This window comes from Pan troglodytes, chromosome 20 (assembly GCF_028858775.2).
Source record: "Pan troglodytes isolate AG18354 chromosome 20, NHGRI_mPanTro3-v2.0_pri, whole genome shotgun sequence".
In the NCBI taxonomy this organism is placed as follows: Eukaryota; Metazoa; Chordata; class Mammalia; order Primates; family Hominidae; genus Pan; species Pan troglodytes.
The window spans coordinates 12,621,923-12,649,637 of NC_072418.2; the positions used below are offsets into that span (position 1 = coordinate 12,621,923).

General features: G+C 51.0%; 1 protein-coding gene across 2 annotated transcripts in view; it reads right to left on the reverse strand.

Annotated features, from left to right (window-relative positions):
- OLFM2 (olfactomedin 2) overlaps positions 1–27,715 on the reverse strand; it is an 82,919-nt gene that overhangs the window by 39,937 nt on the left and 15,267 nt on the right. The window contains exon 1 of one of the 2 annotated variants that reach the window (XM_009434658.4): positions 19,926–20,244. The exons of the other annotated variant lie outside the window; for it this stretch is intronic. Within the exon in view, the coding sequence (XP_009432933.1) occupies positions 19,926–20,060 (135 nt within the window). The 5' untranslated portion in view covers positions 20,061–20,244. Of the gene's footprint in view, positions 1–19,925; positions 20,245–27,715 lie in introns of those variants that run through there. 2 annotated transcript variants of the gene reach the window in all.

The following is a 27,715-nucleotide window of genomic DNA, read 5'->3' on the forward strand; positions in this document are numbered from 1 at the left end:
ATTTCCCCTTCCTGGGCACCTTCTCACGTGTGGAGCACTTCTCTTAAAGTGTTTGGGGCCTCTTGGGTGAACGTCTACTGCAAATGATTGCTGTGTCTCAGGATTAATGAGGGTAAGGGGATTTCATTTCTCCAACGCCATCATGTAAAATTCATTAAAGCAGAGTTCGCAGGTCTATTTCAAGGATTATTACCAGGGTTTCTTGATGAGCTATTACACACAGCATAAATCTTCAAGAGGTTTCAAGACTTTACAAGAACCATCCTGAGTCTCACCTCATAGATACTAGAGTTGAACATCCCTCTATCTGAGCTCTCCCCAGCCTCAGACACCAAACCTCAGGTCAGGAGTTCAGGAGAGAGCATTCAAGAGGGTTTTCTCGGTCGGGCACGGTGGCTCACTCCTGTAATCCCAGCAACTTTGGGAGGCCAAGGTGGGTGGATCACGTGAGGCCAGGAGTTCGAGACCAGCCTGGCCAACATGGTGAAACCCCATATCTACTAAAAATACAAAAATTAGCCGGGCGTGGTGGTGCACGCCTGTAATCCCAGCTACTCAGGAGGCTGAGGCAGGAGAACCGCTTGAACCCAGGAGGGGGAGGTTGCAATGAGCAGAGATCATGGCAACATGCACTAAACAGGAAGGGTCGAAACCTACTGTCACCTGAGCCCAGGTAAGTCAAGGCTGCAGTGAAACCGGGATGGTGTCACTGCACTCCAGCCTGGGCAACAGAGTGAGACTGTCTCTCAATAATAATAATAATAATAATAATAATAATAATAGTAAATAAATAAATAAAATAAAGCCGGGTGCAGTGGCTCACGCCTGTAATCCCAGCACTTCGGGAGGCTGAGGCGGGCAGATCACCTGAGGTCAGGATTTCGAGACCAGCCTGACCAACATGGAGAAACCCCGTCTCTACTAAAAATACAAAATTAGCCAGGTGTGGTGGTGCCTGCTTGTAATCCCAGCTACTCGGGAGGCTGAGCCACGAGAATGGCTTGAACCCGGGAGGCAGAGGTTGCAGTGAGCCGAGATTGCACCATTGCACTCCAGCCTGGGCAACGAGCAAAACTCCGTCTCAAAAAAAAAAAAATAAGTAAATAAATAAAATAACTTCCCACTCCTCGGCTGAGAACCACAGCTCTAGACTTAGCCTTGCATTTTCTCTTTATCTTTCTCTAAGGAGTCTGACCCTTACCAAAGCATCCATCAACACCTGCCTGTATATATGTCCTCAGAGCTCCAATGCATATATTCATCATCTGACTCCTTGACCACTCCCCCTGCCCCAGATATCTCTAAGGCATCTCAAGCCCAACATGCTCAAACTGAAGTGCACAGCCTTCCCTCCCTAACCTAGTTCTTATCCAACATTCCTTATGTCACCATCTCCATCCTCCCCACCCCCGGGCCAGTGGGTCAGACACCCGGGCATTATCCTCACCCTCATTTTACTCCCTCACCAAATCCTACTGATGTTAACTCCTAGATAGCTTTAGAATTCATGCATCATTCTTCATCTCTATCACCATGCAATGGTCCAAGCCACTTTCACAATTCAGCAAGTCTAGGCTGTGTGCAGTGGCTTATGCCTGTAATCCCAGCACTTTGGGAGGCCGAGGTGGGAGGATTGCTTGATCCTAGGAGTTTGAGACCAGCCTGGGCAACATACTAGGACCCTAACTGTACCAAAAAAAAATTTTTTTTTAAATTAGCGAGGTGTGGTGGCACACGCCTGTAGTCCCAGCTACTCGGGAGGCTTAGGGTGGGGGATCACTTGAGCCTGAGAAGTCAAGGCTTCAATGAGCTGTGATCACACCACTACACTCCAGCCTGGGTGACAGAGTGAGACCCTGTCTCAAATAAATAAATAAATAAATAAATAAATAATTGTAAAATATGACAAAACATTTAAATAAAAATAAAGTCTATTCGGTCTACCTCAATCTACCTTTTTTCTTGCTAGTAACTCTACACATGGGAGCTTCTGGGAAACTTTATTTATTTTTATTATTTATTTATATTTTTAGACCGAGTCTCGCTCTGTCGTCCAGGCTGGAGTGCAGTGGCGCCATCTCAGCTCACTGCAACCTCCACCTCCAGGGTTCAAGTGATTCTCCTGCCCCAGCCTACTGAGTAGCTGGGATTACAGGCCCGCGCCACCACACCTGGCTAATTTTTGTATTTTTAGTAGAGACAGGGTTTCACCATGTTGGCCAGGCTGGTCTCAAACTCCTGACCTCAAGTGATTCACCCGCCTTGGCCTCTGAAAGCTGGGAAACTTTACAACGCACGTGTGATCATATTATCCTCCCAGCCAAAACCACATTGGTGGATTCCTTTTATTCTTAGGATAGAGATAAAACTCCTTAACATTGCCACAAGAGCCTGTGGGTCTGCACTTTACTTACTTCTCTGCTTTCATCTGGTCTCCTCGTTTCCAGGCCTTCTTTACTTTATTTTTTATTTATTTATTTTTTGAGACGGAGTCTCGCTCTGTCGCCCAGGCTGGATGGCGTGCAGTGGCGCGATCTTGGCTCACTGCAAGCTCCGCGTCCCGGGTTCATGCCATTCTCCTGCCTCAGCCTCCCGAGTAGCTGGGACTACAGGCGCCCGCCACCACGCCCGACTAATTTTTGTATTTTTAGTAGAGACAGGGTTTCACTGTGTTAGCCAGGATGGTCTCGATCTCCTGACCTTGTGATCCGCCCGCCTCAGCCTCCCAAAGTGCTGGGATTACAGGCGTGAGCCACTGCGCCCGGCCTATTTTAATTTTTTTTTAGAGACAGAGTCTTGCTCTGTTACCCAGGCTGGAGTGCAGTGGCACAAGCGTAGCTTACTGCAGCCTGGAACTCCTGGCTCAAGCCATCCTCCCACCCCGGCCTCCAAAAGTGCTGGGATTATAGGTGTGAGCCACCACCTCACCTGGCCTTGCAAGGCCTTCTTTAGTCCATCATATTTTCCATCCTTCCTCTCACCCCAGGGCCTTTGCATAAGCAATTCCCTCTGCCCAGAGCATCCTTTCCTCTCTGCATCAGATCTCAGCTCTTGCTTCCTCTGACCTCCAAATTACATCAAATCTCCTTATTAGAAGCTCCTAGAGCACCAAGAATCTTTCCCTCAAAGCTGTTATCACAGCTGCCAATTATATTTATTTGCAAGTACATAATCATCACCTACCTCCCTGTTTTGCAGAAAGCACCACACATCCATGTCTGTTTGGTTGAATATAATTTCTCCCTTAAAAGCATATAAGAAGTCCTCAAAAATACTTGTTGAGGGTGCAGTGGCTCACACCTATAATCCTAGCAGTTTGAAAGGCTGAGACGGGTGGATCGCTTGAGCCCAGGAGTTCAAGACCAGCCCGGGCAACATAGTGAGACCCTGTCTCTACAAAAAATTAGAGGATGTGGGCCAGGTGTGGTGGCTCACACCTGTAATCCCAGCACTTTGGGAGGCCAAGGTGGGCAGATCACCTGAGGTCAGGAGTTGAAGACCAGCCTGGCCAACATGGTGAAACCCCATCTCTACTAAAAATACAAAAATTAGGCAGGCATGGTGGTGCATGCCTGTAATCCCAGCTACTTGGGAGGCTGAGGCAGGAGAATCACTTGAACCCAGAGGTGGAGTTTGCAGTGAGCCAAGATCCCACCACTACACTCTAGCCTGGGCGACAGAGTGAGACTTCGTCTCAAAAAAAAAAAAAAAATTAGAAGGCATGGTGGTGTGAGCCTGTAGTCCCAGCTACTCAGGAGGCTGAGGTGGGAGGATTGCCTGAGCCTAGGGAGGTTGAGGCTGCCGTGAGCTGGGATCGCGCCACTGCACTCCAGCCTGGACGACAAAATGAGACCCTGTCTCAAAAATAAAATAAAATAAAAACAAAATACTTGTTGAATAAATAAACACACGGATGGATAAATGGCTCCGCTGTTTTCAGGATCTAGTCTGAGTGACTTGGCCTGGCATTTGAGGCTCTCCATGACCTCAGGGGCTGAGCTCCCTCCCGGTCTCAGTAAAGGTCAGAGCAAAAACCCAAGGGCATGAGATGCCAGGTGGGGAATAATTCAGCAGAAGCAAGAAGTCAGAAGCACAGTGACCAAGACAATTCAGGCTCCTCCACAGAGTCACAAAAATCTTGGGGGACACACTGGCTTTCTTCCCATGGAGCATGGAGGGGGGTTCGGATCATTGTTACTTCCTGGCTATTAACATGCATAGTGACCTGTCTGATGTCTGTTCTGCCTTGATTCTCCTTGTCTTTTATTTTATTTTTACTTTTAGACAGGGTCTCGCTCTGTCACCCAGGCTGGAGCACAGTGGCGTGATCATAGCTCACTGCAACCTCGACCTCCTGGGCTCAAGCAATCCTCCCATACCTCAGCCTTCCAAGTAGCTGGGACTATAGATGCATGCTACTGTGCCCAGCTAATTTTTTTTTTTGAGACAGACACGGGGTTTCACCATGTTGGTCACGGTGGTCTCGAACTCCTGACCTCAGGTGATACACCCACCTCAGCCTCCCAAAGTGCTGGGATTACAGGTGTGAGCCATAGCGCCTGGCCCCAGCTAATTTTTTTAAAAAAATTTTTTGTGCTAGGAGTGGTGGCTCATGCCTGTAATCTCAGTACTTTGGGAGGCCAAGGCAGGCAGATCACCTGAGGTCAGGAGTTCGAGACCAGCCTGGCCAACATGGTGAAACCTCTTCTCTACTAAAAATGCAAATATTAGCTGGGTGTGGTGGCGGGCGCCTGTAATCCCAGCTACTTAGGAGGCTGAGGCAGGAGAATTGCTTGAACCCGGGAGGTGGAGGTTGCAGTGAAGAGAGATTGTGCCATTGCACTCCAGCTTGAGCAACAATGAGACTCCATCTCAAATAAAAAAAAAAATTTTGTGTGTGGAGACTGGGTCTTGCTATGTTGCCCAGGGTGGTCTCAAATTCCTGGGCTCATGCGATCCTCCTGCCTCAACCTCCCAAAGTTCTGGAATTACAGGCATGAGCCACTGTGCTTGGCCCCCTCCTTATCTTTAAGAAATTCTTCCTGGGCCTTATAAGTCTCTCCAGCCACCACGCCATTTCTGTGTTCCTCTCTTCCCCCACTTCATCACATGTGATCCATCAGCAAGTGCTGACGGCTCTGCTTCTGAGATGTACCAGTCTGCCCACTGCTCACCATTCCAGCTGCCACTGTTCTGGTTCAGATAACACTGGGCTTGCTCGGTCCTTCTGATTCTACTCTCACTTCCGGGAATCCATTACCCAACCCAGCAGCTAGAGAGATCTTTAAATAATGTGAATCAGATCAAGTCCCTCCACCCCACGGCAAATCGTCCAGCAGCTTCTCACCGCGTTTAGAATAAAAGCCAACAACTTTGGGAGGCCGAGGTAGGTGGATCACTTGAGGTCAGGAGTTCAAGACCAGCCCAGCCAACATGGCAAAACCCCATCTCTACTAAAAATACAAAAATTAGCCACGCGTGGTGACAGCCACCTGTAATCCCAGCTACTTGGGAGGCTGAGGCAGGAGAATCACTTGAACCCGGGAGGTGGAGGTTGCAGCGAGCCAAGTTTGCACCACTGCACTCCAGCCTGGGCAACAGAATGAGATTCCATCTCAATTAAAAAAAAAAAAAAGAATAAAAGCCAACAGTTCACTGTGGCCAGAAGCCTCGAATGCAGTGTTCCCTGCCAACCTCTACAACTCCATTCTCTCTCCCTCTCCAGCCTTCTCTTTCCAGAGTGCATCACGCTTGTTTCAACCTCAGGGCCTCTGCACATGCAGCTCCCTCTCTCATGATGCCCTTCTCCCTGGCTCCTTCTCAATCAGCTCCCCAAAGAGCTTACCCCAGTGACCCAACATAATGGGGCTCGCCCACTCATACTCTCTCCCATCTACTTGTTGTGTTCTTCTCTTTTCTTTTTTGAGATAGAGTCTTGCTCTGTCACCCAGACTGGAGTACAGTGGTGTAACCATGGCTCACTGCAGCCTCGACCTCTGGGCTCCAGTGATCCTCCCATTTCAGCCTCCCAAGTAGCTGGGACTGCAGGCGCACGCCACCATGCCTGGCCAATTTCTGTATTTTTTTTTTTAGAGATAGGGTTTCACTATGTTGCCCAGTCTGGTCTTGAACTCCTGGGACCAAGCAATCCTCCCACCTCAGCCTCCCAAAGTGCTGGGATTACATATATATGTGAGCCACCACACCCGCCCCACCCCCGCCGGATACTGTTTAGCCCTCTGTACTGCGCTTATGGCCAGATGATAATTTCTTGTTTATTTGTTTGTTATTGATCTCCTCCCACCACAATGTCAGTTCCACAAGAGCAAGTGCCTTGTCTCACGTGTCCCCCTGGCACATAGTAGGTGCATAATAAATATCTGTTGACTGAATTGACAAATGAGCGAATCATGGCTTTCTAGGTCCCTGGAGCCCCAGCTATTGGGTTTTGTGAGATCCCCTGCATTCCTTACATAAAGCTCCTACTTCCCTGGGCCGGTTAGGAGGCTTTCAATTCCAAACAGACTCTCTGACTCCCACCCACCCCCTGGCCAACAGGAGGCAAATGAAAATGAAGAGAGGTGTCAGGGAAGAGCTAACTGCCGAGAGAGGAAACCTGGGAAGGGGAGGAGAGGGATGACTTGAAAAGATGGACCTTCTCCAGCTGGAGCAGGGAAGGAGAGAAACTGACGGAGCTGCATCAGTGGATGATGGGGCAACATCACAGTGGACACAAGCACACGCAGGAGGTGTGAGAAAAGGGTGGAAAATGAGACAGAAAAGGGCCGGGATCTCTCTGCACCACACTGGTGGAGAATATTCATGATAGTAATCATGATTCAACTCAATAAAAACCACGGTCTCTACCATGCACTGCACCCTTCCTTGTGCCGGGCACCTTTCTGTGCATTGCCCCCCATACTTAGCTCTGATGGGGAAAAGGTGTGAAACGTGATGGGGGGTGGGGGGAGAAATCCCAGCTAAGAAAGGCTGGTGAAGCACGTTGGGTGGCTGAGGCAGGAGGATCGCTTGAACCTAGGAGTTTGAGACCAGCTTGGACAACGTTGTAAAACCCTGTCTCTACAAAAAAATTAAAAATTAGCTGAGCATGGTGATGCATGCCTGTAGTCCCAACTACTCAGGAGGCTGAGTTGGGAGGATGACTTGAGCCCAGGAGGTTGAGGCTGCAGTGAGCTATGATTGCAGCACTGCACTCCAGCCTGAGTGACAGAGCAAGACCTTGTTTCAAGAGAGGAGAGGGGAGGGAAGGGGAGGGAAAGGGAAAGGGAAGGGGAGGGAAGGGGAAGGAAGGAAGGAAGGAAGGGAGGGAGGGAGGGAGGGAAGGAGGGAGGGAAGGAGGCGAGGAGGGAGGGGAGGGAAGGGAGGGAGGGAGGGAAGGGAGGGAAAGAAAGAGAGAGAAAGAAAGAGAGAGAGAGAGGAAGGAAGGAAGGAAAAAGGAAGGAAAGAAGAAAGAAAGGAAGGGAGGGAGGGAGGGAAGGAAGGAAGCTGGATACAGTGGCCTGTGCCTGTAATTCCAACTACTTGGGAGGCTGAGGAATTAGACTTGCTTGAGCCTGGAAGGCAGAGGTTGCAGTGAGCTGAGATCGCGTCACTGCACTCCAGCCTGGGCGACAGAGTGAGACTCTGTCTCAAAAACAAACAAACAAACAAACAAACAAAAAACGTAATGAAAGAAAGGTTGGTGTGGTGAGCAGGGCTGTGCTCAGGGCTCCGTATTCCTGGCTCACTATCCAGGATGGCCGAGAACTCAGACACCCACCTGACTCTAAACTTCCCTCTGTACTCCTTTGAAAAGAGCCTGAGGGCACTTTTGAGGCCACCTTTGTTGGCTTTGAGATCTCGCTTTGCCAGGAGTTCAGAGAATTTCTGGAGATTTGGTTATTTGTGTTCCAAAAGAGCAGCATGTAGGCATTGGAGTGCACAGGGATTCTGCAACCAGATGTGGACGCCTGTGTTGTTTATCCACAGGCACCTGTGAATTCCCACGTTTAGGGCACATGTGGAGTATCTGGACATGCCTGTAACTAGCTATGCACCTATGTGCACATCAGTGGAAATCCAGGGAAATGCCATTGTGCATTAGAGGATACGTATGTCTGTGTGCTGTTGCCGATGGCAATAAACATTCCTTTTGTTCACACATGTTCACAAACATTCTATTTCCATAGATTCTGTGTACAATTCGTGAGCCCACAAGTCAACCTGTGTAATCACTTTATATACTGACTGTGTATTTTTTAATATATATATATATACATATATATATATATTTCGAGATGGAGTCTCGCTTTGTCACCCAGGCTGGAGTGCAGTGGCGTGATCTCGGCTAACTGCAAGCTCCGCCTCCCGGGTTCGCGCCATTCTCCTGCCTCAGCCTCCCGAGTAGCTGGGACTACAGGCGCCCGCCACCAAGCCTGGCTAATTTTTTGTATTTTTAGTAGAGACGGGGTTTCACCGTGTTAACCAGGAGGGTCTCGATCTCCTGACCTCGTGATTCGCCCACCTCAGCCTCCCAAAATGCTGGGATTACAGGCGTGAGCCACTGCGCCCAGCCAACTCTATATTGATATTGAGGACACTGGATATATCTGTGTTTACTTGCCTTTATCTTTTTTTTTTTTTTTTTTTTGAGATGGAGTCTCACTCAGTCGCCCAGGCTGGAGTGCAATGGCATGATCTCGGCTCACTGCAACCTCTGCCTTCTGGGTTCAAGCGATTCTCCTGCCTCAGCCTCCCGAGTAGCTGGGATTACAGGAACCCACCACTGTGCCTGGCTAATTTTTATATTTTGTATTTAGTAGAGATGGGTTTTCACCATGTTGGCCAGGCTGGTCTTGAACTCCACTCAAGTGATCCACCTGCCTTGGCCTCCCAAAGTGCTGGGATTACAGGTTAGAGCCCAGGAGTTCAAGACCAGGTGGGAGGATCACCCAGCCTTTTCTGGTTTCTTTTTAGAGACAAGGTCTCACTGTGTCACCTAAGCTGGAGTGCTGGTGCGACCATAGCTCACTGGAGCCTCGACTTCCTGAGTAGCTGGGATTAAAGGCATACACCACCATGCCTGGCTAATTTTTTATACTTTTTGCTGTAGAGACAGGATCTCCCTATGTTGCCCAGACTGGTCTTGAACTCCTGAGCTCAAGTGATCCTCCTGCCTTGGCCTTCCAAGTAGCTAGGACCACAGGCGGGTACCACCACACCCAGCTAATTTTTGTACTTTTTGTACAGACAGCCTCGATTTCCTGAGTAGCTGGGATTACAGGCATGCACCACCATGCCTGGCTAATTTTTACATATTTTGTTGTAGAGACAGGATCTCACGATGTTGCCCAGGTTGGTCTTGAACTCCTGGGTTCAAGTGATCCTCCCACTTTGGCCTCTCAAAGCACTGAGATAATAGGTATAAGCCACTGCACCTGGCCATTGCTTTTATCCTGGATAATTCTGCAGCCATGGACAGAAGTGCACATACCCATACTCACAAATAGCTCTGCCACATGTGCCAGCGTGAGAGCCCATCACACAGGTGAACGCCTCCCTGTGAACACCTATGGCCCTCTGTGTGCTCTCCTGAACAGCCAGGTACACACATGTATGCTCACCAGGAGCCAAAAACATGTTATTCACTAACAATGTTAACCACACAGAAGCCACACACTTGCATCCATTCAAATAACAACTGTGCCCTTCCATGATTAACTCTCCACACCCATTTGTTCAGCCGCCTGTATCCACGAACATTCCTACGCTCCTTTCAGGAGGAACTGGCATCTGTATATATCTGTCAGCTGCCATCTTAGGTCTCCCCAACGAACTCATTAGCATTGCGGTGAAACCTGAAATATTCCTGCAGAACTTCTGCTCTACTAATAAGCCTGATGTCCTGCTGAGGTCACATGGCACTTACGAGGGCTAATGGAGCCAGCCTTGGCCAGCAAGGTAGGAAACCCTGGACTCCTGGAATAGCCAGAGAATGTCTGGCTATTTACTCCCAAGAATAAACAAATTTCCTTTCCTTCTCATCGCACCAAGTGCCCCAGCCAGCATCTATCTGCAGAACCAAAGTCATATTTAAGATACATTTTTGGCCTCAATACTATCCTGGCATCACACTAAAGGCTACATCTACCTGTTATTCTACTGAAGGTTGCATTACTCTGATGGGCACTACACTGGGAGCTGCATCACCAGATTTGTCATTATACTGAAGGCCACATCACTATCATGGGCACTACACTGAGGGCTGCATCACCAGACTTGTCATTATACTGAAGGCTGCATTACCTGGTTGGGCATTACACTGAGGGTTGCATCATCAGACCTGTCTGAACCACCCTGTTAGTCTTGCCCTTAAGGCCTCCAATCCCAGGCTGAGTATTGTTTGTGTGTGTTTGTGTTTGTGTGTGTGTGTGTGTGTTTTGAGATGGAGTCTCACTCTGTTGCCCAGGCTGGAGTGCAGTGGCAGGATCTCGGCTCTATTCAACTTCCGCCTCCCAGGTTCAAGCGATTCTCCTGCCTCAGCCTCCCACGTAGCTGGGATTATAGGCATGTACCACCACGCCCAGCTAATTTTTGTATTTTTAGTACAGATGGGGTTTCACCATGTTGGCCAGGCTAGTCTCAAACCCCTGACCTCAGGTGATCCACCCACGTCTGCCTCCCAAAGTGTTGGGATTACAGGCGTAAGCCACCATGCCCAGCCCAGTCTGAGTATTATACTGAGGGCTTCATAACTAGAAAGCTAAACTTAACAGGCAACACTTTCCCTCAGCACTGGTAGCTCCCCTGTGTGTGGTGTGAAGGGGCAAGCAGAAGTGGGGTTGAGAAGTGACTCTGAGGGGTCTGGTAGGACTAGAGAGATGAGGAAAACTGGGGACTCTGAAGCCACACACTGGGGGTGGGAAGCCAGAGGACAGAAAAGCAACTATTATATCAAGAGTTGGAATTCTGGCCAGGCGTGGTGGCTCATGCCTGTAATCCCAACACTCTGGGAGGCCAAGGTGGGAGGATCACTTGAGGACAGGAGTTTGAGACCAGCCTGGGCCACATAGTGAGCTCCATCTCTATGCAAAATTTAAAAATTAGCCAGGTGTGGTGGTGCACACCTGTAGTCCCAGCTATTTGGGAGGCTCAGGCAGGAGGATCACTTGAACACAGGACGTCGAGGCTGCAGGGGGCTATGATCATGCCATTGCACTATAGTCTGAGTGACAGAGTAAGACCCTGTCTTGGGAGGAAAAAAAAAAAGTTGGGGCCAGGCACAGTAGCTCATGGCTGTAATCCCAGCACTTTGGGAGGCCAAGGCGGGTGGACTGCCTGAGCTCAGGAGTTCAAGACCAGCTTGGCCAATATGTTGAAACCCTGTCTCTACTAAAAATACAAAAAAAAGGCCGGGTGCGGTGGCTCACACCTGTAATCCCAGCACTTTGGGAGGCCGAGGCGGGCAGATCATGAGGTCAGGAGATTGAGACCATCATGGCTAACACGGTGAAACCCCGTCTCTATGAAAAATACAAAAAATTAGCTGGGCTTAGTGGTGGGCGCCTGTGGTCCCAGCTACTCGGGAGGCTGAGGCAGGAGAATGGCTTGAACCCGGAAGGCGGAGCTTGCAGTGAGCCGAGATCGCACCACTGCATTCCAGCCTGGGCAACAGAGCGAGACTCCATCTCAAAATAAAATAAAATAAAATAAAATAAAATACAAAAAAAATTATCCAGGCATGGTGGCAGGTGCCTGTAGTTCCAGTTACTCAGGAGGCTGAGGCAGGAGAATCACTGGAACCCGGGAGGTGGAGGTTGCGCCACTGCACTCCAGCATGGGCGACAGAATGAGACTCCATCTCAAAAAAAAAAAAAAAAAAAAAGTTGGAACTCAACCTTCTTGAGCCACTAGTGCTGAAGGGGCCGGAAAGATTCAGATTGGCTCCTCTTGGAAGCTGTGGATCCTTGTCCTGTCTCTGCTGTTCTTACCAGGAGCCCCTGCCAAAAACCTACCTTGCCATGCCCTTGAGAAGAGAAGCTTTACCTGCAAGTACAGGCCTTGGCAGCCTGGCACAGGCGCTATACCCTGAGCAGCCCCAACATGTGCCATATCCTCATATGTGCTCCACACGCCCCATCGCACCTCAACAGTCAGGCATGGCTTTGCCACGCTCAGACATTCCGCACACAAGACACGCTCTCATTCACTCCAACACGTCCCTTGGGTTCAGACACAACTGATGGCCATCAGATTCCCCTTACACGAAGGGGCGTGCTTGCCATGAAGACACGCTCAAACATGCTATGACACGCTCTGACACGCAGGGGCACACACACACCCAAGCATGCTTTCACGGGGACCAGGCAGGTCTCCAACCTCTGCCAGAGTCTACACGCCCATGGCCACCTTGCCCTTCCAGATGGATTGATGGGGCGGCGGGGAGAAGGCTGTTATAAATTAAACATCGAGACACTGTCTGAGCACCAGGCTCTGCCATCCACTCATTGGCTGGTTCCCTCCCAGGAGGCTGCGGGCACACAGGGTGGGGGAGAGGGCAGGGGAAGTGGCTCGCTTAATTAATTAGTCCTCATTGAGATATCTTTGCAAATATCCCTTTATCGAAGGACACCATTCCATCCGTTTCCTGGGAATTTGTTGCCTCTATGTGTCTCTGGCCCCTGAGTATCGCAGAAATGACAAGACAAGAAAGAGCGCGCCCAAGAGCTGCTCAAACCTTAGCTGTGTTTCTGATCACGACAGCAGCACTGAGGGACAAGCGGGAAGGCTCAGAGATTCAGAGATCCAGGCGGAGGGGCAGAGAGATTAGGCAAGGGGAGATGCGGAAACTCAAGTACAAACCGAACTGCAGAGTCAGAGATACAGACTCTGAAATACGGGAAGAGAGAGACGCAGGCAGAGAAACTTTGCAACTGGGAGGACCAGAGTGGGGACAGATGGACGCGTGGCTGGGCAGACAAACCTCCCCTCTGCCTTTTCCCGCCTGGCTTGGCCTCCCCCATCTCCTGGGCAATCCACTCTCTGCAGCGGCAGGCAGCGGTAACAATCAGGCCTGATTCCTTTTGGCCCTAGCTACCCTCCCCTTCCCTCTCCCTCCCCCAATCACTCCTGCAATCATCTCCCTTGTTCAAAATGAGCTTCTGCAGCTGCAGCCCAGACAGCTGTTCCATCTTGGAGCCAGTACTGGGCCTGGTGGCTGGGTCCTAGAGGGACACCCTCCCGAGTGGCAGCAGGGGAGGGGGAATGGTGCTCGGGGGCAGAGAGGGCAAGGGGTCACCCGGAGCTTGGGAGCCCACCTCCATCTCCAGTCAACACTTGGCCCCATCACCAGCATACCCAGGGGGTCCAGACACTGCCAATGCCTCTCTTTGGGGCCCTCAAGAGAGGTGGTCTGGGGCCAGGCGTGGTGGTTCCCACCTGTAATCCCAGCACTTTGGGTAGCTGAGGCGGGTGGATCACTTGAGGTCAGGATTTGAGACCAGCCTGGCCAACATGCTGAAACCCCATCTCTACTAAAAATACAAAAATTAGCTAGGCAGGGTGGCGCACACCTGTAGTCCCAGCTACTTGGGAGGCCGAGGCAGGAGAATCGCTTGAACCCGGGAGGTGATTGAGGGAGATCGCAGTGGGCCAAGACGGTGCCACTGCACTCCAGCCTGGGTGAGAGCGAGATTCTATCTCAAAATAAATGAATAAACAAACAAACAAATAAATAAATAAGAGAGGTGGTCTTGGTCATCCTGCCCTCTGTCACCAAATCCTTCCTAACATCCAACACAGGTCCTGGCCCTAGAAGCCTCTCCCGTCCAAGAATTCTAGTCTGTTTCCCAGGGTCCCCGTCAGGGTCCTATGGTGAGATGGAGATAGAATCCCAGAGGTAGAGACAGACAGACACAGAGAGACATGGAGAGACAGACATGAATGAGATAAAGAGACAGATATAGGCCGGGCATGGTGGCTTATGCCTGTAATCCCAACACTTTGGGAGGCCGAGGTGAGTGGATCACTTGAGGTCGGGAGTCGGAGACCAGTCTGGCCAACATAGCAAAACCCCGTCTCTACTGAAAATACAAAAAATTAGCCAGGCCTGGTGGTGCACGCCTGTAATCCCAGCTACTTGGGAGGCTGAGGCAGGAGAATCGCTTGAATCCGGGAGGCGGAGGTTGCAGTAAGCAAAGATCGTGCCACTGCACTCCAGCTTGGGCAACAGGGTGAGACTTGATCTCAAAAAAAATAAAATAAAATTTAAAAATTTTAAAAATCTTAAGTCCCTGAAAGATCCCCCTCCCCACGACATGATATGGCTCCCATCACCTTCCTTCCCTCACCTCTTCTCCCTCTTCCGCTCGCTCACTATGCTCCAGACATGGGCCTCCTCCCTGTTCCTCCAACACGCCAGGCAAGGTCTTGCCTCAGGCTCTTTGCAGGGGCTGTTCCCTCTACCTACAACTCTTTGCCTCCCAAAATCCTCCTCTTCCCCCCTTCACATCCTTCCAATCTCTGCATATGTGTTACCTCCTCAGAGAGGCCACTCGATCTAAAATAACTCCTCCTTTATTCTTCTCTTATTCTTTGTTGTTGTTGAGACAGGGTTTCACTCTGTCACCCAGGCTGGAGTGCAGTGGTGCAATCATAGCTCACTGCAGCCTCAAACTCCTGGGCTCAAGCAATCCTCATGCTTTAGCCTCCTGAGTAGCTGGGACTACAGGTGTGCACCACCATGCCCAGCTAATTCTTTTTATTTTTCCTCTTTTTCTTTTTTTTGAGATGGAGTTTTGCTCTTGTCACCCAGGCTGGAGTGCAATGGTGCGATCTCGGCTCACTGCAACCTCTGCCTCCTGGGTTCTCCTGCCTCAGCCTCCTAAGTAGCTGGGATTACAGGTGCCTGCCATCACACCTGGCTAACTTTTTTTTTTTTTTTTTTGAGACAGAGTCTTGTTCTGTCACCCAGGCTGGAAGTGCAGTGATGCAATCTCGGCTTACTGCGAGCTCCACCTCCTGGGTTCACGCCATTCTCCTGCCTCAGCTTCCCGAGTAGCTGGGACTGCAGGCACCCGCCACCATGCCCAGCTAATTATTGTATTTTTAGTAGAGACGGAGTTTCACCATGTTAGCCAGGATGGTCTCAATCTCCTGACCTCGTGATCTGCCCGCATCAGCCTCCCAAAGCACTGGGATTACAGGTGTGAGCCACCGGGTTTCACCATGTTGGCCAGGCTGGTCTTGAACTCCTGACCTCAGGTGATCCACCCGCCTTGGCCTCCCAAAGTGCTGGGATTACAGGTGTGAGCCACCGTGCCTGGCTAAAAATGTATTTTCTTTTGGGGTTTTGCTATGTTGTCCAGGCTGGTCTCGAACTCCTGGCCTCAAGCAATCTTCCCACCTTGACCCCTCAAAGTGCTGAGATTACACATGTGAGCCCACTGTGGTCAGCCTATTTTAATTTTTTGTAGAGACAGGATCTTGCTGTGTTGCCCAGGCTGGTCTTGAACTCTTGGCCTCAAGCAATCTTCCCACCCTTGCCTTCCAAAGCTTGAGAATTATAGGCATGAGCCACAGTGCCACTCTAAGAGCCTTTTGCTGAGAACTGCTCAGCTCCTCCTTATTCGTCCCATAAAGCAAAAGGTCCCCCTCAAATAGCACACCCCTCCTCCATCTCCCCTTCCTTCTCTCCAGCCCCCCAGGCAGAGGCGATGGTCAAGGGTATAACATACAAGATTCAGGTATTTTACTTCAGACCCCGAAATGATGGCCGTGGCTGGCAATACAGCTGACAGCTCTTAGTCTGGTCCTGGATTTATGATCCCCAGGTGAGAAGCCATTCCGCTGAAGGCTCCTGTCCCACAGGGATGGTTTATGGCTGGGAGTTGGCCAAAGGTAGTAGCGGCAGCTTCTTCCCCACGTCTTCCCAGAGATGGTCTATAACCGCAGGAATGCTAAGCTGCTTCCGCAATTCAGGAGGAGGAAGCCAGAGAGAAGCAGGACCCCCAAGGCTCTACGCTCACCGCCACCACACCACTGAGTTCCTTTTTAAAGCCAAACACCAGCATCCAACCTTCCGCCTCCTGACTTTGGGAATCCATACTGCTTCGTTTCCTGAACCCCTCAGCCTCCCCCACGTTGGGGTGCTAAACCTTCCGACATCTCCTCCTAACCGAACACCTACTATGTGCCTGGTCACTTTCCATTTGTTCTCCCCAGTCCTGAGGAAGGTGAAATGGATTTAGACACTTGAGAAATGTTTATTCCAGGCTTGGCTAGAGGGGTAAACAAAAGAACCCCTCCTTACTAAACACCTACTATGTGCCTGTTATTTATTTGTTTTTGTTTGAAGGAGGAATCCACAAATCCTTATGAAGGTGTGATTGTGGATTCAGTCATTGGACAAATATTTATTGTAGGCCTACTGTGCGTCACACCTTAGGGTTCAGTAGTGAGCAAAACACAGACGTCTTCAAGGATCTTACCATCTCATAAAGACTCTAAATTCCCCCTGACTAATAAGGAAATCGAATCCCAGCTTCTCAGAGGCTAAGACAGGAGAATGACTTGAGCCTAGGAGTTCCAGATGTCAGTGAGCTATGATGGCACCACTACACTCCAGCCTGGGTGACAGAGTGAGACTCTTTCTCTAAAAATAATAATATTAATAATAATAACAATAAGGAAGTTGGGGCTTAGAGAAATTAAATAATTTCCCCCAAAGTCACACAGCTAGTAAATTACAGGGCCAGAATTCAAACCCAGATATGTTTGACTCAAAAATCTTATCACTAACTGAGCATCTGCTATCTTAGGCACTGCGCTGGGGGTTTTCAAACATAAAAATTCTTGACATAGAAGAGGCACTTGATAATCTTGTGGAATAGGCCAGGCACTGGTGGCTCATGCCTGTAATCCCAGCATTTTGGGAGGCCGAGGCGGGAGGATCCCTTGAGCCCAGGAGTTCAAGACCAGCTTGGGCAACATGGTGAGACTCCACCTCTTAAAAAAATAGTTTTGTGGAATAAATACAATGGATAGAAGGATAGATGAATGGATGGAGAGGCAGATGGATGGTGGAAGGATGGATGCACAGAGGATAGAAAAAGAGAGTTGGATAATGGATAATGGATGGATGGAGGAATTGGTGAATGCATGGATAGAGATGGATGGATAGAAGAATGGATCCGTGAAAGAACAGAGAGCCAAATGATGCATCATGGATAGATGAAAAGAGATGGGTGGAAGGATAAAGAGATAGATGTGTGAAAGGATGGATGTACAGATGGATGGACAGATGGAATAGTGGGTGGGTGTATGAGTGAATGGATGGAGAGAAAATGGATGGGTAGATGAAATAATTGATGGATAGATGGACAGACTGATGGAATAACAGGTGGTTGGATGAATGAATGAATGGAGATATGGATAGCAAGACAGATGGAAGGATGGGCGTAAAAACAGATGGATAGATGAAATAATGGAGGGAAGGATGGATGGATGGATGAAGAGATATATGGAAGCGTGGAAGGATGGGAATTTGAACAGCAGATCTCTGTTACCCACAACAATTCTGTGAGGTAAGACATCATTCCCATTTTATAGATGAGAAAACGATAGCTCAGAGTGACAAAGGCACTGGCCAGAGTCATAGAGCAAGTTGGGGACAAAATCTAGATTCCAACATAGGTCTTTCAGACTCCCAAAATGGACACCTTCATGTCACAGTCCCCTCCCAGCCCTCACCCTGAGTACCTTAACATCTCACTTCTCAGATCCCTTTTGACAAAGTATAATGAGACTGAGGGATGGGGTGGTGTCAGGGATGGGAGGGCCACTGGCTTTCAGCAGGTGAATTCATGGAAGCATTGGATGAAGATGCTGTTAGCTACGAATGGGCCAGAGTGGAGATCAGGTCTGTTTGGGCACACACACATACACACTTACAGAAAACACACAGCACACAGGGCATCCTACCCACATGCATACAAGGCAGGCACACACACACACTTTCATACACACTTGCAGTTATATGCACACACTTACAAAGACATACCTGTCCACACATATGCACACAAAGATACTTGCACACACGTTTGCACAGATACATATGCACACACAAAATCATAACTCATAGACATGCTCTTATATACTTATGTATACATTCTGCAGACACACCATATGCACACATTTACACACACCTGCATAGAACACATGTACACAGACTCACTTGCTTTCAATGGTGGTAGAGGGAAATTTGGCTTCTGATTTCAATGAGATACCATCTCTCTCCCTTCTCAGATGGCAACGGCAAGAAGCCTGTATCATACTTGTGTATAACAAACTCATATGCACACATGCAATCTTGTAACACAGGCAAACCCATAGTCAGGGACAGGCAATTGCAGATACACATGCTGATACGTCCACACCCAAGCACAGTCACTCAGGGACACACCCACACTCATTCTGGGATGCACCCTGACACACAGGAAGACACACCGGACCCCATGCCGGCAGTGCACATAAACTTTCTCCACTCCCATTCCCCCATATACACACCGAAACACACACATATAGACACACCAGGACATACCCAAATAATAAACACTTGATGTGACAGACACACAGAAACACACCGTCTCACACATTGGCTGCCAAGTCTAAGAATCTAGCCTGAAAGCTCTCACCTGTGTCAAGCCCAATACCACCCCCACCAGGGGCTGGACAAAGCCTTCTCAGGTGTCCCCACCACCACCACACACCCTTGCCTTTGACCCTAGGGAGCAAATTCTTCTTTGCTCCCATCAAGGAGAAAGAAGCTGCAGGATGACCATTTGGGGCTAAGCAAGGGAGGGTTGGTGAAGTTGGGGCTAAAGAAAGGGAGCCCCAGGCATCGCAGCCTGGGTTTGGGGGATGATTTGGGAGGAACCCCCCAAACAGATGGAACAGGGGTGGGGCTACCAGAGGTTGAGGAGTTGGGGGAGAGGCATATCTGGAGGAGGCCCAGGGAAGTTTGCAGTGAAGGAAACCCCTCCCCTCTCTCCTCAGGACACCACGGGGAGAACCCCACTGAGTTCTCTCCTTCTTCCCCGATCCAGGGAAGCTCTGTAGTGGGGAAGCTGGAGGATAAAGCCTCAAAGGGGGATGGGATGGGAAGGCGCAATCCTGGAGCTTCGGGAGGCAGTGTCAGCTCCGGCCCCAGTCTGCGCCCCGTCTACCTCCCAGGGAGGGTGAGTTATGGGGATAAATATTCAGCACATGGCGAGGCAAGAATGGCGGAAGGGGTGCAGGGGAGAGAAAAAGAGAGAAAAAAAGAGATACAAATTCTCAGCGCCACAGAGACAGAGACAAGGAAAGATGGAAATATTAATAGAAAGAGACCCAGAGACGCAAAGCAGGGGAAATGAAGAGAGACTCAGACAGAACTACTCAGAGACACCGAGACGCAACCAGGCAGAGACCTTGAAGGTGGAGACACTCGGAAACCCCTCGATCCTCCCCTCTTTCAGAGACAGGGTCCTTCTAAACCCCCGAGTCTCACCCTCCTCCCGCTGCACCCCACTCAGCCCAGACTCAGCTCAATTCTGCAGCCCTTGTCGCCTCCGCCCTGGGGCCGGAGCGAGCCTGGTACGCTATTGGCGCTCAGACATTGCTCACTAATAATCATAATAATCAATAATAACAGCAAGAACCATCCTAAATGGCGCGGAGGTGGCTAGGGGTCCCGGGGCTCCTTCTGCCTCCACGTCCGACCCTGGAACCCCGAAAGGGCGTCCCCTACCCAGGCGTGCCAGGCAGGGTCGTGGGAAGCACAGGGGTAGAGGGGGACAGGTGGGGGCCCCGGGGGCTGCGGCGGCGGCAGCGGCTGTGGCGCGGGTACCACGCCCCCCGGGAGCGCCCCCCGCGCGGCGGCCACTCACGATTTTCTCGGAGGCGCCCGCACGGGACACGGTGCCGTTGAGCCCCACGAGCGAGGGCAGCGTCTGTGACATCCAGTTGGTGACCATGGCCATGGTGCTCAGCACGGCCCCGATCTTGAGCAGCGGCACCGACATCGCGCCTCCGCCTCATGCCCCGCGGCCGCCCGCCGCGCGTCCCTTCTCTGGCCCGCCGCGGGGCGCTCGGTCCCTCGACACCCAGGCGCCCCGGGGGGCGTGGGGGAGGGGGCACGAGCGCGAGCTGCGGGGCAGGGGGTCCGGGACGGGGTGAGGGGGGGCTCGGGGACGCGGGCTGCGGCTCGGCGCGCCTGGCGGGCTCCTCTTATAAAGCGCCGGCTCGGCCCCCCGCCCCCTCCCGCGCCTCCGCGCCGGGCACTTCCAGCCGCCGTGACGTCACGCCTCCGGCCTAGAGCCCGGCGGGGGGCGGGGGGCGCCCAGACTGCCCCCACCCCCCCGCCCGCCCCCTACCGGGGACCTCTCCATGGGGTGGGGGACCTCCCCCTGGTGGCATTCCCCAAGCGCCCCACCACCACCGCGGTGGCATTCCCCAGCCCCGCCCCCCAACGGTATTCCCGGCCCCCCTCCCCCTAGGCGGTGTTCCCGGACCGCCTCCCGGACGCAGCCCCTCTCCAAGCCCGAGCCGCGGGACCCCGGGCGTAAAGGCGCCCTCGGCCCACCCCGGCCACCCAAAGACGGCAGGGGGCCGGAGTCGCAAATCCCCACCCACCCACTGTTGGGACACCCACCCTGGCTACCTAAAACCTCGGACAGCGGGCATTGGGGGGCGTGGGGGGGCGACACGCTCGTGCGCTCCCATGAATCGGGTCACCAAGGGTCTCCTTTAGCTGGGGGAAGGGGCTTCCTTCCCGGGCACTGAGACCACTCTAGGGATCCTTCGGTCATTTCGTGCCCCCAGGGTGGCGTGATCCAGGGCCAACAGACGAAATTGCTTGGGTGCAGGTGCGGTCCTGGGGTCACTTCGGCCACGGGAGGAGTTCCCACGACTACCAAGGGCAGCTTCCTACCCAGGGACCACGGAGACCTGGCACGCGGCTTTTAGGAGGCGAGTCCCGGGCAGTTGTCGACTTGCAACTTTAACTTTGGGTGGGGGCGGGGCACTCACGCTTCGGACCTTCCTCGCGGCCCCGGGGACCCCGCTCCCGGCCCGCTCCCTCGGGGGAGCGGGAAGCGCAGTGCCCTCGCCGCCCACCCGTCCGCCCACGCACCAGCCGGCGGCGGCGGCGGCCGCTGGGCCGCGGAGAGGAGCGCCGGGCTGGTTTTAATTTCCTCTGTTTTGCCTGCACTCACGCCCCCTCCTGGCGTCCCCGCATCACCTCGCTCCGCCGCCGCCGTCGCCCTCAGCCCGCGGCCGCCGCCGTCTGGAGGCGGCGATGACTCAGGCCTTTCCAGGCGGCGGCCTGGGGCTGAGGGCTCTGGCTGGGGAGGAGCGCCAAGCATGAGCGGGGAGTGGGGCTGGGGGTCTCGAACCGTCTTTTTTTCTGAGCTGGACAACACCAAGATGCAAGTGTGACCTGTAGGGATGACTGTTCCTCTCTGCCTCAGTTTCCCCATCTGCAAAGTGGGTGGTGGAGACCTAACACGTGTAAAGGGCTTGGTCATCCTGAGAATCAGGTAATTTACTGAGCATCTACTATGTCCCAGGCACTGTGAACAACAGACAAAAATGCCTGCCTGTGTGAAATTGAATATTCTTTTTCTTTTCTCTCTCTCTCTCTTTTTTTTTTTTTTTTTTTTTGGTAGAGATGGACATCTCGCTATGTTGCCCAGGCTGGTCTCGAACCCCTGGCCTCAATCGATCCTCCCACCTTGGCCTCCCAAAGTGTTGGCATTCCAGGAGTGAGCCTCCGGGTTGGATGTGAAGATGAATATTCTATGGGGTGAGACAGTCAAGAAATAAGGGAAAAAAGTAAAGTACATAAGATATTAGGAGGAAGGGGAAGTAAACTTTAAACAGGGTGATTGGAGAATGGGACTTATTTATTTATTTATTTATTTATTTATTTGAGACGGAGTCTTGCTCTGACGCCCAGGCTGGAGTGCAGTGGCGCGATCTCGGCTCACTGCAAGCTCCGCCTCCCGGGTTCAGGCCATTCTCCTGCCTTAGCCTCCCGAGTAGCTGGGACTACAGGCACCCGCCATCACGCCCGGCTAATTTTTTGTATTTTTTAGTAGAGACGGGGTTTCACCGTGTTAGCCAGGATGGTCTCAATCTCCTGACCTCGTGATCTGCCCGCCTCGGCCTCCCAAAGTGCTGGAATTAGAGGCGTGAACCACCGTGCCTGGCGAGAAAGGGACGTTTAAGCAGAGACCTGAAGTGAGGAAGGGAACCATCTGGATATCTGGGGGAAGAGAGTTCCACGCAACAGGAACAGCAAGTGCAAAGGCCCTGGGGCAGGAGTGTTCGAGGACCAGGAAGGAGGCCAGTGTAGTTGGAGTGAGCCAGGGGGAGAACAAGGAATGATGATGTTTGTAAAATACTTTACGAGTGTCTGGGACATGGTAAGTTTTTCAAATAGTAGCTACCATTGTTATTATTTGAGGCCGGGCACGGTGGCTCATGCCTATAATCCCAGCACTTTGGGAGGCCGAGGAGGGTGGATCACTTGAGGCCAGGAGTTCGAGACCAGCCTGGCCAACATGGTAAAACTCTGTCTCTACTAAAAATACAAAAGTTAGCCAGGTATGGTGGTGCACGCCTGTAATCCCAGCTACTTGGGAGGTTGAGGTGGGAGAATTGCTTGAACCCAGGAGGCAGAGGTTGCAGTGAGCGAAGATCGAGCCACTGCACTCCAGCCTGGGCGACAGATGAGTGAGACCCTGTCTAAAAAAAAAAAAGATGAGTTCTTGCCAGCTTGTTCTAAAGCTTTCACTGATGAGTGCTGAACACTTTGCAGATGCAATGTTAACAATTGCTGCAACATCCATAAACAGTACAGTGACACCCCTATTTCCAGGTGAGGAAACTGAGCTCAGAGAGGAGAGGGACCCAGATCAGGGGAACCCAGCAGGGAAGTGGGGGCCCAGGTTTTGAAACCAGGACTGTCTGATTTCAGACCCTAAGACCAACCGGGCTCCAGGCCTCCTGGCTTAGACAATTTGGAACCCAAACAAACTTTCTCACTCTCTGGCCATGGGTGCTGTGGGAAACTGCCTTAGTTCAGCGCATCCAGGCTTCTCCAAGGAGTGGTCTGTGCTCGAGTTTGCACTTGCTTGCATTTAACTCCTTGCCTCCCACCTCCCTAATGTTTCCAAAACTCCTCTCACCAAAGGTGCCAATTTGCCAGGTCCATACCCTCATGCCAGTCCTCATTAGATCATTCTCACAGTCAGTCAGTCCCCACGCACCATCACCTTCTTGAAACTCCTTTTTCCCTTGACTTCAGAGACACGGTATCACTTCCTAGTTCTGCACCCACCTCTCTGGCTGTGCCGTCGCTGTCTCCTGCTACTCCCTAAAACTCTGTATCTTTCAGGGCTTTGTCCTGGATTCCCTGCTGCTCTCATTCTGCCTGGACCATCACACCCACTCTCAAGGTTTTGGCTCCATCTGGGACACTGCAACCTCAGGACCTTTGAACTTCCTGTTCCCTCTACACAAAATACATCAAGGATGCCCCCCATGGCTTGTTCCTTTACTTAATTAATGTATTTTTTAGAGACAGAGTCTTGCTCTGTCACCCAGGCTGGAGTGCAGTGGTTCAATCATAGCTCATTGCAGCCTCTAACTCCTAGGCTCAAGCTATTCTCCTGCCTCAGCCTCCCAAGTAGCTGGGACTACAGATGCGAGCCACCATTCCCGGTCCTTTATTTAATTTATATCTCTGCTCTGTCATTGTGTGGGTCAGAGCCATGCCCTGCCCTTCCCCCAGAAAACTACATTTCCCAGATTCCATTGCATACTGGCTTCCTGGTTGGTTTATCCAGTGGGAGCCACTGGAGGGAGATCGGAGATTGGAGAGGAAGGCAGAAGCCAGGGTGTTTCTCTCCTGTGTCTGCTTGGGGTGGAGGGTGTTTTCTGACAGTGGCTACACCTCCTCCATAGTCCCAGTTCCTCCCCAAGGGTCCCTTCCTCATCACATCCTCTCTTTGCCATGTCCCTCCAGTAGCTTTCTGCTGTAGCTTATGCCAGATTTCCTCATCATCCCATGTGGCTTCTCAACTCTTTCTTCTCCCACTTAACCAATTCCCTGTATTAAATTTCCCCTCTCTGAAACACGTAGAGTAGTTTGTTTCCCTAACAAGACCCTCAGTGATATGGTGATCTTATCCAAAGGACCTTCCCTGGCCACCTCATCTACAATCTGAGCCCCCCACCACTCTGTGCCACTTACCCTACTTTAGTTGTGTTTTGTTTTGTTTTGTTTTGAGATGGAGTCTCGCTCTGTTGCCCAGGTTGGAGTGCAGTGGCGAAATCTCTGCTCACTGCAACCTCCATCTCCCGGGTTCGAGTAATTCTCGTGCCTCAGCCTCCCGAGTAGCTGGGTTTACAGGTGCATGCCACCATGCCTGGGTAATTTTTGTATTTTTAGTAGAGATGGGGTTTCACCATGTTGACCAGGCTGGTTTTGAACTCCTGACCTCTAGAGATCCACCCACCTCGGCCTCCCAAAGTGCTGGGATTACAGGCATGAGCCACCGTGCCTGGCCACTTTAGTTCTTTTATCTTTTTTTTTAAGGCGAGGGGCTGGGCACTCTGTTGCCCAGGCTGGAGTGCAGTGGTGCAATCATAGCTCACTGTAACCTCAAACTCCTGGGCTCATGTGATCCTCCTACCTCAGCCTCCTGAATAGGTGAGACTACAGAGGCACACCACGGTGCCCAGGTAATTTTTTAAGTTTTCTGTAGAGATGGGGTCTCACTATGTTGCCCGGGCTGGTCTCAAACTCTTGGGCTCAGGCAATCCACCTGCCTCAGCCTCCCAAAATGCTGGGATTGTAGGCATAAGCCACCACGCCAGACCCTAAAACTCTTTTTAAAGACCCAACAATTCCATCTACCCAAGAGAAACCAAAGCATATGTCCATGAAAAGACCTACACATGAATATTCATAGCAGCATTGGTCATAATGAATGAAACAATCCAAATACCCATCAACTGGTGAGTGAATAAACAAATTGTGGTACATCCATACAATGGAATGCCATTCCACCATAAAAAGGAACTTGCTCCTGATATATGCTACAATGTGGATGATCCTCAAAAACATTTTGCTAAGTAAAAGGAGCCAGACGCAAAAGACCACATAGTTTATGATTCTATTTATACATAATGTCCAGGGACAGCAAATCAATACAGACAGAAAGTAGACGAGAGATTGCCTGCAAGTGGGGGTGGGAGTGGAGATGGAATGCAAATGGGCACGGGGGCTGTTTTGGAGGTGATGAAAATGTCCTAAAATTGGATCCGGGTGATGGCCGCACAACTCTGTAAATTTACGAAAAGTCACTCAATTGCACACTTACACAGGTGAATTTTATGCTCTGTAAATTATACCTCCATAAAACTGCTGAAAAGGGAAGATCCACCAGCACGGTGGCTCACGCCTGTAATCCCAGCACCTTGGGAAGCTGAAGCGGGAGAATTGCTTGAAGCCAGGAGTTTGAGACCAGCCTGGGCAATGCAGTGAGACCTCATTTCTCTCTTTTTTTTTTTTTGAGATGGAGTCTCGCTCTGTCACCCAGGCTGGAGTGCAATGGGGTGATCTCGGCTCACTGCAAGTTCCGCCTCCCAGGCTCATGCCATTCTCCTGCCTCAGCCTCCGGAGTAGCTGGGACTACAGGCGCCTACCACCACGCTCGGAGAATTTTTTATATTTTTAGTGGAGATGGGGTTTCACTGTGTTAGCCAGGATGGTCTCGATCTCCTGACCTCGTAATCCACCTGCCTCGGCCTCCCAAAGTGCTGGGATTTACAGGCGTGAGACACCTTGCCCGGCCAAGAACTCATTTCTTCCTATTCATTTATTTATTTGAGACAGGGTCTCACTCTGTCACTCAGGCTGGAGTGCAGTGGCCTGATCTTGGCTCACTGCAACCTTCCCCTCTGGGTTCAAGTGATTCCCTTACCTCAGCCTCCCGAGTAGCTGGGATTACAGGTGCACGCCACCACGCCTGGCTAATTTTTGTATTTTTAGTAGAGACAGCATTTTGCCACATTGGCCAGGCTGGTCTCAAACTCCTGACCTCAGGTGAACCTCCTGCCTCGGCCTCCCAAAGTGCTGGGATTATAGGCATAAGCCGCCACACCTGGACCACTGCCTTTTTTTTTTTTTTTTTTTTTGAGACAGAGTCTTGCTCTGTCACCCAGGTTGGAGTGCAGTGGTGAGAGCTCGGCTCACTGCAATCTGTGCCTCCAGGGTTCAAGTGATTCTCGTGCCTCAGCCTCCTGAGTAGCTGGGATTACAGGGGCACGCCACCATGCCCAGCTAATTTTTGTATTTTTTTTTTTTTTAGTAGAGGTGGGGTTTCACCATGTTGGCTGGCTGGTCTCGAACTCCTGACCTCAGGTGGTCTGCCCACCTCGGCCTCCCAAAGTGCTAGGATTACAGCTGTAAGCCACCACACCTGGCCCCTCCCCACCAAAAAAAAATTTTTAAGTAGCTGGGCATGGTGGCATGTCCCTGTAGTACCAGCTACTTGGGAGACTGAGGTGGGAGGATCGCTTAAGCCCAAGTGTTTGAGGCTGCAGTGAGCTATGATGGCACCTCTGCACTCCAGCCTGGGCAACAGAGCAAGACCCTGCCTGTACAAAAGGGGGAGGCATTTTTAAACTTTACTTGCAAGCTCTCTCTTTGAGGTGCCCTGCACTGTACTAACACGAGAATAGGTGTCTCCTTAAATTTTGAGCCCAAGATTCCTTGCTTGCATCACCCTGGTCCTGGCAATGATGTACCCACGGTCAGAAATGAGAGATTATTTACTTTTTACCCCTCCTTCTCCATCCCTCCTCTTCTATTCAAACCAGCACCACAGCCAGCTAATCCTGATGCAGAAATATCTCAAGAAAGTGTCCCCTCTTCCCCATCATCATCACTGTGAACATCGTGCTGATGAGCCACTGAAAAAAATGTTTCTTCTGGGGCTAGGCGCGGTGGCTCATGCCTGTAATCCGAGCACTTTGGAAGGCTGAGGTAGGCAGATCACTTGAGGCCAGGAGTTCGAGACCACCCTGGCCAACATGGCAAAACTCTGTGTCTACTAAAAATACAAAAAAAAAAAAAAAAAAAAGTAGCCAGGCGTGGTGGCACAGACCTGCAATCCCAGCTACTTGGGAGGCTGAGGCAGGAAAGTTATTTGAACCTGGGAGGCAGAGGTTGCTGTGAGCAGAGATCACACCACTGTACTCCAGCCTGGGCAACAGAGTGAGACTCCATCTCGAAAAAAAAAAAAGTTTATTTCCCTTGAAATTTCTGGGTGGTAAAAAACTCATAACTGTTGGAAAAGTATCAATAATTGCTGAGGTTTATTTAGTACTATCATGTTCCAGACACCATTTGCAGCAAAGTACATGTAACAACTCATTTAACCCTCAGAATACCCATATGCAACAGACAGAATTATAATTTTCTTTTGTTTGTTTTGGGATTTTGTTGTTGTTGTTTTGAGACAGGGTTTTGCCTACCGTCACCCAGGCTGGAGTGCAGTCACATGATCATACTTCACTGTAGCCTCGACCTCCCTGGCTCAAGCGATCCTGCCTCAACCTTCCGAGTAGCTGGGACTACAGTCACATGCCACCATGCTTGGCTAAT